The sequence below is a fragment of the Nuphar pumila genome, chromosome 7 (genome assembly GCF_984573655.1).
Source record: "Nuphar pumila chromosome 7, dmNupPumi1.hap1.1, whole genome shotgun sequence".
Taxonomy (NCBI): Eukaryota; Viridiplantae; Streptophyta; class Magnoliopsida; order Nymphaeales; family Nymphaeaceae; genus Nuphar; species Nuphar pumila.
In genome coordinates, this window is record NC_143255.1 from 23,905,250 (window position 1) to 23,914,616 (window position 9,367).

The window sequence follows — 9,367 nt, forward strand, 5'->3', positions numbered from 1 at the left end:
CTGAGTATCGGGTTATGGCGATGACAACTATGGAAATCGTATGGCTCAAAAGTCTCCTTGCTGACATGGGCGTCCTCATTTCCACTCCTACCAAGCTCTGCTGTGATAACAAAAGTGCGATATACATTGCCAGCAATCGCACCTTTCATGAGCGGACAAAGCATATCGAGATGGATTGCCATTATGTTCGAGACGAATATCTCAGAGGGACTATCTCATTGCCATATGTTACTTCAAAATATCAGCTAGCTGACTTCTTCACCAAAGCGCTTCCAACTTCACGATTTATGTTCCTCCTTAGCAAACTTTCGGTCTTCTCCCCGTAAAGTTTGAGGGGCGTGTTAAAATATATATATATATATATATATATATACTTATATATATACATTCGTATATATATAAGTATATATATACATATATGTATATATATACATATTGCTTTTAGTAAAATACCCGATAAGGGTATTATTGTAAAACTGCAAATGTACCTTTTTTATTTTTTGTTTTTTTCTTTTTCCTTTTTCTTTTTCTTTTTTTTTCTTTTTATTTTTTTTGCTTTTTGCTTGAACCACAAGGGGCCCCACTCTTGTAGTCGTTGGGGCCCCAACGGTCAGATTTCTGACCGTTGGGGGCTCCCAACGACTACAAGGGAGCCCCCTCGTGGTCCCTTCTAGTGCTCTCCTCCTCTATAAATAGAGGAGGTGTTCCTCTCTTAAATGTATGGGTTTTATACCCCTCTCTTCCTTTCTTCAATAATATCCAACTTATGACTTTAAGTCATTTCCATATTTGAGAGTTTTTGTGTGTGCACATTTGGTGTTTGTATTCTTGGCTCTAGTGATCACTCTTAAAGAGTGACACTTGCTCTATTGGTGCTTCCGCCTCTTTTCATTACAGTTCTATGGTTGTTATTCTTCTACTTTATGTAGATGATATGAATATCATTAGAAGTGACAAACAATGAATCAATGATATTAAAAATATTTTAAATGAAAATTTTGATATGTCTGATTTAGGTTTTTTAAGATACTTCTTAAGTATTGAAGTTGTGTACTCTCCCATAGGGTACATCCTTTCTCAAATGAAACTTGTTGCTGATATTTATACTAAGTCTGGTATTTCAGATGATAAGAAGATAGAAACCCCAGAAGTAATTAATGCTAAATTGAGGCTGGAAGATGGGACTTTACTCCAAGCTCCTACTCTTTACCGCCAACTTGTTGAGTCGCTCACATACTTATCCATCACTCGGCCAGACATAGCTCATGCAGTTCATTCCGTCAGTCAGTTTCAACATCCTCCTACCACTGTGCACATAAGTGTTGTCTTGAGAATTGTCAGATACATCAATAGTACTATAACCACGGAGGTTTTCTGTCATCATCTTCTTTATTTGATTTATATGCCTATAGTGATGCAGATTGAGGTGGAAATCCCAATGATAGAGTCTCAACTATAGGTTTTTGTGTGTTTTTAAGTAAATATGATTTCATGGAGATGTAAGAAGCAGCATAAAGTATCTTTATCCTCAATTGAAGTTGAATATCGTGCAATGACTACTACAACCATTAAGCTTGTGTGGCTTCGAAGTCTTCTCAGCGATACGGGCATAATCATCTTCACTTCTTCGAAGATGTGCTGCAACAATAAGAGTGCAATTTACATCGCAAGCAACCATACCTTCCACGAGCGTATTAAACATGATGAATATTTTAGCGAAACTATTATATTATCGTATGTCACATCAGAGTACTAGTTAGCAGATTTCTTCACAAAAGCTCTTTATGCTCCTCGCTTTATTTTTCTCCTTAGCAAACTTTCAGTTATTTCCCCGTAAGTTTGAGGGAGGGTGTTAAAATATATATATATATATATATATATATATATATAAGTTGTCTAGTTTGCCGGATAGGAGCATTTTCATCTTTTCACATAGTTGTTTCTAGAAACAACTATTTTTCTAGTTTAGTTTTTTATATTTATTTCAAATGTACTTTTTCTTTTTTTATTTTAATTTTCTTTATATCATTGAGGCCCCACTCATGGAGTCGTTGGGAGCTCCCAACGACTCTACGAGGGAGCTCCCAATGGTCGCCCCTCTCCTCATTTGTTGTGTATAAATAGAACATGTTCACCTTTGTTCTTATTAAGTTTTTCAAGCCTTCTTTAATAAGATTTGCATTCTTTACTTGTTGGCATTGTCTTTTAAGGCTTTTTGTATTGTCCCATTATGGACTTCTTGCTTGTATGCTCATTGTGCTTTTGCATTTGTCCATTATTGGACTTAGTTGATGCTTTTGCATCTTTGGCTTATAATTCCGCATACTTCATTATAATATCCCTCACCACAATTTGAAGATGTGAAATGAAGGAAAAACATAAACAATTCCACTAAGTTTGGTCTATAGAAGGAATAAATATTTTTTGGCAGCATGTAGAAACCCGTGGAACTCAAAAGATTGGCAAAACCTCAGCTTTCAACTCTTCATGTTAGCGTAGTTGGAGCGGGCCTTGGCTGGCATACCACCAGTTGGGGTTCAAATCCTGAGGGCGCTACCCCCTTGCATAAGCCGAAGCCCAGCATAGGCCCTTTCGGTGTTTTACGTCCCCAAGGACGACAGCAAGTCTCTGTACCCCAGGCCGCAGTTTCCCCATGTAAACATGGAAAAAAAACTCTTCATGATGAAGAAATTTCAGCTAGAATTTTTCAATTTACTGGCTTTCAAGGTACTCATGAAAGAAATCTTCCAGTTCTAGTTGAGAATAAATGCCTTTAGTTTCTATTACTTTTGGTAAAAGTGCTAAATCTTCTAGGATGAAAAATGGTAGGTCAGTAAACATATGAGTTGACCACTCTGGATGTCATTATTCATAGCATGTGCTTTATACCAACAGGAGCAACAGTTTATGTGGGCAATAAGAAATTAATAATTTTTTAAAGCGTGCAACTTGTGTTTCCTTTTAATTTGTTTGGTATGACCATATGATTATCACTTAAGATGAACAGGCACAGATCTATCCCTAATTTTTGTGCACATGCATGTGCATGTGTGCCTGTGTGCACATATAATGCTGAAACTTTAGGACGTGTTAGAGGCTCTGCTGTAGCTTTTGCAGTTCTTTTCTCATTTGTGTGGGGTGTATTTTGGTCTTTGTACCCTCTTTTTTGTATGGCACTAGCATCTTTGGTTCTTACAGGGATTTTTTTTGTCCATGTGATAATAAGTAGTGAAGCGTTGGTATGAAGAATGAGTAGTAGACATTGACTTATCTCTCCTCCTCTCTCCTCTTCCTTTTCTTCTCCCTCCTTTCTCTATCATCCTCCTAACTGACTGCTACTTTTTATGCTTTTTCTTCTTGGTTTCTCATCTAATAACATAAAAATGTGATCTTCAAGCATTCAAGAATATCTGCAGTGCTGAAAAGACAGTTAATATAGAATCCTCAAGAAGCAATTAATGATTAATCAAAAAAACTTGCCCAGGATCAATTTCATACAACAAGAGGAATTACAATAATGTGCAAGAAGATGAAGTAGAGGAATTTATAATGCCACATAATAGGCTTAGAAAAAAAAAGGAAAAAAGAAAAAGAAGAAAAGCAAATGAGCATATATATGCTCTAGCTACTATGAAATTAAGGATAACATTGATCTACAGGTATAAAAAATTGTAAAAAAAACACCTTAATCTGTCACTAATGAAAGCAGAGATTTTGAAGAATTTTTTTTAATATACATCAAATCTTACGAGGAAACTGAAAAACAAAAGCAACCAAATTTGTACATGGTGGTTTCTGTTTGTTATCCATTCTAAAAGTAGAATTTCAATGTTTTGAGCCAGTCATTCCTAATTGCTTCATCCATAATGACCACTTCACAGCTTCCAAGAAGTTGTCATTCCTCAGCAGTGCATCAATAAGGTTAATAAATGTTACCCGATCAGGCTTGATCCCATTGTCTCTCATTTCCTTTACTTGATGGACTGCTTCTTCAACCATTCCAGCAATCCCATATGCCTTTATCAACGTATTGTAACTCCATAAATCGGGCTCCAGACCATGTTCCTTGAGTTCCACAAGAACATTAGCAACTTCTTCTATCCAACCTTTTTCCCCATATATATTAATCATAATATTGTATGTATAGTGGTCAGAAACACAACATGCTTCCCTCATTTTATGTAGCACATCTTTAAACTCTTCGACATAATCCTCTTTACCGTAGGCATCCAACATAGAGTTGTAGGCCTCAAGGGAAATTTCAAAACCAGCATACTGCATTTGCCTGGCAGCAAACTTCATTTTCTTAAAATCCTTATTCTTGCCATAAGCTGCTATAATAGTGTTGAATGAGATTGCATCAGCCACACCCAGCTTCTGGGCCATTCTAAGAACTTTCCAAGCTTTTTTAAAAAAGCCTGCTTTACCATAAATATGAATCATAACATTGAAGGTAACTGTATTAGGTGGAAAACCTGACTGGACCATCTCTTCAAAAAGTTGGGAAAGTTCATCGATGGGCAAAGCATGGCCACAGCAGTTGATCACACAGTTATACATTGCATCATCCCACACGATCCCACTCTTCAAGATTCTGTAGTAAACATCTGCCAACTTATCTGGCATATCCACATGTTTATATATCCGAAGCATATCACGAAAGAGAAAAGCATCAGGCAAGATATCTTTCTGTTTATCCATCATATCAAGAACTGAGCAGGCATCTTTGAACAACTTCGCTTTGACGTACATCCTCACAATCACACTGTAGGCAACCATGTCTAATTTGCTATTGGTAGATTTCAACTTAAAGTACAGATCCTCTGCATTTCTGAAGAGGCCGATGGCACTATAAATATCTATCATGGAGCACATGATGTATAAATTTGGTTTGTCCTCAGATTTGGGCATCTGCATGAATATCTTAATAGCATTTTCATAGCGGCCAGACTCCTTGCAGGAACATATTAACAAATGGTACAAATTATCTTCATAAACATGATCTTTCCAACTCTTTTCCTGTAGAACTTGTAATGCATCATCCACCATGCCATGCTTAATGTATGCCAACACCAAAATGGAACATGATGTTTGATCAAGAAGCAGCGTATCATAAAAATAAGTTTTCAAAATGAAAGGAACCTTAGCTAACCTCTCAACCCTCTCATATGCCTGCAAAAGACTGCTAATAATCGACGAATATTGGCAGCCAACTACTCTCATGTCTTTAAGCGTTTGAATGGCACCGTTATCATCCTCATGCTTAGCTTGCAGGTTTATAATGGTATAGAAGTTGGACGCATTGGGTTGAAAGCCCAACTGCTTGAGTTCCATATAGTACCACAAAGCTTCTTTATATTTACCAGTCCTGCCACAACCTTCAACCATTGATCTGTAAGTTGTTTCATCGGGCACCAGATTTATGCTTTGGAGATTGTGGAATAAACGTTGAGCACCTTCAATGTCAGCCGCCTTCCCGTATCCTGTGATCAATGTGTTGTATGCAACGATATTTGGGGGGGAACCTGCCTCCTTCATCGCCTGCAGCACCGACTCAGCTTCCTCCAGCTTACCTTGTTGGCTAAAAGTGTTGAGGCGAACTAGCCAGTTTTCCATATTTGGCAGCACTCCATCTTCCTTCATAAATGCCATGACTTCTTCTGATTTTTCATATAATCCTGAACGTGTATACATTGTCATCATTGCAGAGTATGCTGCACAGCAGCACAAGTGGAAGCGCCTCATCTGGCCAAAGGAAAATTCAGCTTCAGCAAGATTGTTGTTCTTCTTATACAGACTCATTACCATACCAAAGGTTGCTTGGTTCGGTTGTACATTTTTATCCAACATCATCCGAAACCACTTAGTCCCCCAATCAACAAGGCCTCTTCTATAACAAGCATAGATAAGGCTGTTGAACACCTGACAAGTGAGGACACAGCCTGATACAGTACACATCTCGTGTAACATTGCTTCAGCTCCATCCCAGTCTTCTCTCCTACCTAAAACCCTGAGAACTAAATTATAGGCTGTTCTATTTCCTTTCAACTTATCATTCTTTTTCATCCATTCAAACATGTTCATCATCTCATTCTCATTCTTCTGCTCAAGCACTTTGAGAATGGCATTACAGTGGCGCAAACTAGAGTGTGGTCCAATGCTAGAAATCCACGCTTTCAGATCACAACCCACGTCAGAAACTAAATGCCCATCCTGCTCACTTGATCGGTCATTTTTCCTTCCAATGATATGCTGCAAAGTTTCAACCTTCGTCCCCTTCTTCGAATGTGGCAAGTACTTAGACAGTTTGCTCAACCTTTTCTGCCTTGCACTTTTATCATCTGGTTCTGAAACAGTGCTCTTCAAACTCAAACTATGACAATCCAAAGAATCACCTACTGGTCGTGCCAAATTGTTGCTGAGATTTACTTCCCCACTGTTGAATGAATCAGATTCTACACCAAAAGAATGTGCTTTAGACGTGCCCAATAGCTTACTCCGATCGCGTTTACCGCACAAGTCCATACTATTTGTCGTAATTATTCGAACAGACCCCACAAAATCAATTGATGTAGATCTATAAGAAGAGAGATTTGATGGTTTTTCTAGTTTATAACCAGCATGGGATCCATAAAATCCTACAACCCACACTTTCCCAGTCCTGCTTTCAACAGCAGAAGTTCTAGAGCACTGTCGAAACGAATCGTGATCGACCCATGGATTCAGATTTCTAGAAGAGCCCCACTTCTTGCTTTCATAGGCATCTAAGCAACAGATCAAATTCAAAGAAGCCATTTTTTTCCTACATCATCTCAATGAGCTTTCTCAAAGCAGTCCATTGTGAATTCCATAAAACCCAATATAGAAAAGGAGAAGGACCAATGTCAAGAAATGCAAAAATTGAAGACGGCCATCATCTTTTTTCATCGAATACACCAATAATTAGGCTCACCCGCCATTCTCATCACCAGACAAGCTTCTTCAAAGGAAACCACTATAAATTCCACAAAAACCAAGTACAGGGGGAGCAAAAATAAGAGCACCAATATCAATAAATGAGAAAAGTTAAAGATGGGCATCACATTTTTACATCGAACACACCAATAATAAGCCTCACCACCATACTATCTCATCAAGTAATGGCGAATTGGAACCAACAGGCCTCTCTATCACAGCTGAAGAAAGAGCTAGAACACTGTATACGAACAATACGTAGAAATCAATGATTTGGAGAACGCGAAGAGTTCCGTAGGATGGTTCTCACCTCCCGTCGGGGTCGAAGAAGGATGACGGAAAGAAGGCGTTGTGGTCGCCAAGCTGCTACGTGCTATATCTATCTGGGCGTCTAGTGGTCAAGCGTGGCCCGAGAGTGGATCAGGTTCGAATTGCGTTCAATGGGGTTTCTTCTCGTTTCTTCCGAAAAAGATAAGTCACGATAGGCATCTGTTGCCACGTGTAAAACGGCAATTTTTTTTACCAAAAAGCGACTTTTTTTTCAACCCTCGTGTCGTGATATTTGTTAGTAATGTATGGGAAAATGGATTGATAATTCAAATGCATGCACTCATTTATTTTGTAATTAACCAAATGCATACTTGTGGTTAGATACAAAGTTGGCCTTGCTTACTTTCACTCAAATTTACGATTTACCCTTAAACTTACTCTTAAATATCCAGAGAGAGAGAGAGAGAGTGATAGGGTAAAACGGGCAAAGAGAAGCACACTTAATGAGTGCAAAACTGGTGTAGTTTTGCATTTTTGTTAACTATTAACCACAATTAAAGGAAGAATACTTACCAGGGACATGAATTGGAATGACTGAATATAGACTAAGTATGGTTTTGAATTATAAGTTTTTTAGATGTGCATTTGAAATTAAATAAAAGAGGTATGTTTTGGTAAATGGAAAATGACCGTATTATACGACAAAAATGATGTATTTTCAAAATGCTTCATAATTTACCAAATCTGCTAAATAGATAATTATGCAGGTTTCTATATTTTTTGATGTTTTTACCCCTGCATTTGCGAATTTTTAATTTTTGCGTATCACAACACTGAAAGTGGATGGACCCACGAAACTCATCAACAAAATCATATTTGAGGTTGCGATATTCCAAAAAAGATTGTAAAATTTTAAAACACTTACGCAAATCATGACGAGTATAGGAAGAAACATTGCAAAAAACCTATAAGTGTTGCAAAAGTTCGTACCTTGTGAAATTCCAAATAATTTTCGTAGGGGTATAGTGATTTTTTTTCTTGCAAAATTTCATTCTGTATAAGTGACACTTCATTTTTTAACCCCTTATTTGCATCTAGATTCTCTATTTTCGTAACCCTAGGCATTGTCAATCTCAAACACACACATATTGTTGTGTTTTTTAAAATCATGCTCATGATGTCATAGATCCACATCAAGGTGGATCGATGCAGTGTTGGTTGTCACATACAGTATAACGCATCTGAACATTGCATGGCAATTGAATGTAAAATAATCACAATGATATACTTTTACAACAAGGGTTTGACATACAACGTTTCACATAGTTAGATATATGTATATATATATATATATATATATATATATATATATATATATATATATATATATATATATATATATAATTTTCTTTAGAGAACTCCTATCTTAAACACACACATCATATTAACTTTTGAACAACAACATATGCATCATCAAAGTTTTCTCATGTCCATCGATAATCTATATGTTGTTATACAAACACAATCCTTAATCCGTCATAATGTATGCATACATTTGAGAGAATCCAATGTACGAGTTATGCTATTGATCCCACTATTTAGTGTGGATCAATGCACAAACCCAAAATGTTTTCCACCATCATCCGTATGTTGCACGTTAATCACCTATTGAAGATTAGCTTGATCTTTAATTTGACATTTAAGACCCCATGACTGAGTAAATGTATGTTCATACATATATTCGGACAGTAGGATGATTGCATATACTACACGTTCCTAAGCGTACACATAAAGATAGCATGCCCTTACCTTTCTTCGACGAATCAAGACACCAAAATAAAACTCTTGTAGTATGCCTGATCAATAGAGTGTCTTTCCCAGTCATCCAATGCCTCCAAGTTGAGTTGATGGAATTCAATGGCTGAGGAAGAAGAGAAGTATATCGTGGGTGGAGACCATGTGGGTAACAGTCTGCAGGCCCGACAACATGGTATCACATGCTTGACTGACCAGCCATGCCTAGTCGTTCGATCAAAATGACCCGGGGTTTGTCAACTCTACACGGGTTGTGCGATGCAATAAATTTAACGCACAACCAATGTAGGGTATTATGTTGGACTAGGCACTGCAGACTAGAACAACA

The 9,367-nt window shown here is 37.4% G+C and overlaps 1 protein-coding gene across 1 annotated transcript; it reads right to left on the minus strand.

The window, feature by feature from the left end:
• Positions 1-3,648: 3,648 nt before the first annotated feature.
• On the minus strand, positions 3,649-7,375 carry LOC149831543 (Tetratricopeptide repeat (TPR)-like superfamily protein). The gene has a single exon (XM_090013952.1). It carries the CDS (start codon positions 6,793-6,795, stop codon positions 3,826-3,828), a length of 2,970 nt encoding a protein of 989 aa, XP_089870078.1. The 5' UTR covers positions 6,796-7,375; the 3' UTR covers positions 3,649-3,825.
• Positions 7,376-9,367: the final 1,992 nt, after the last annotated feature.

Coding starts and splice junctions, on each gene's coding strand:
- LOC149831543 (XM_090013952.1), bottom strand. CDS start 6,795: ATGGCTTCTTTGAATTTGATCTGTTGCTTAGATGCCTATGAAAGCAAG.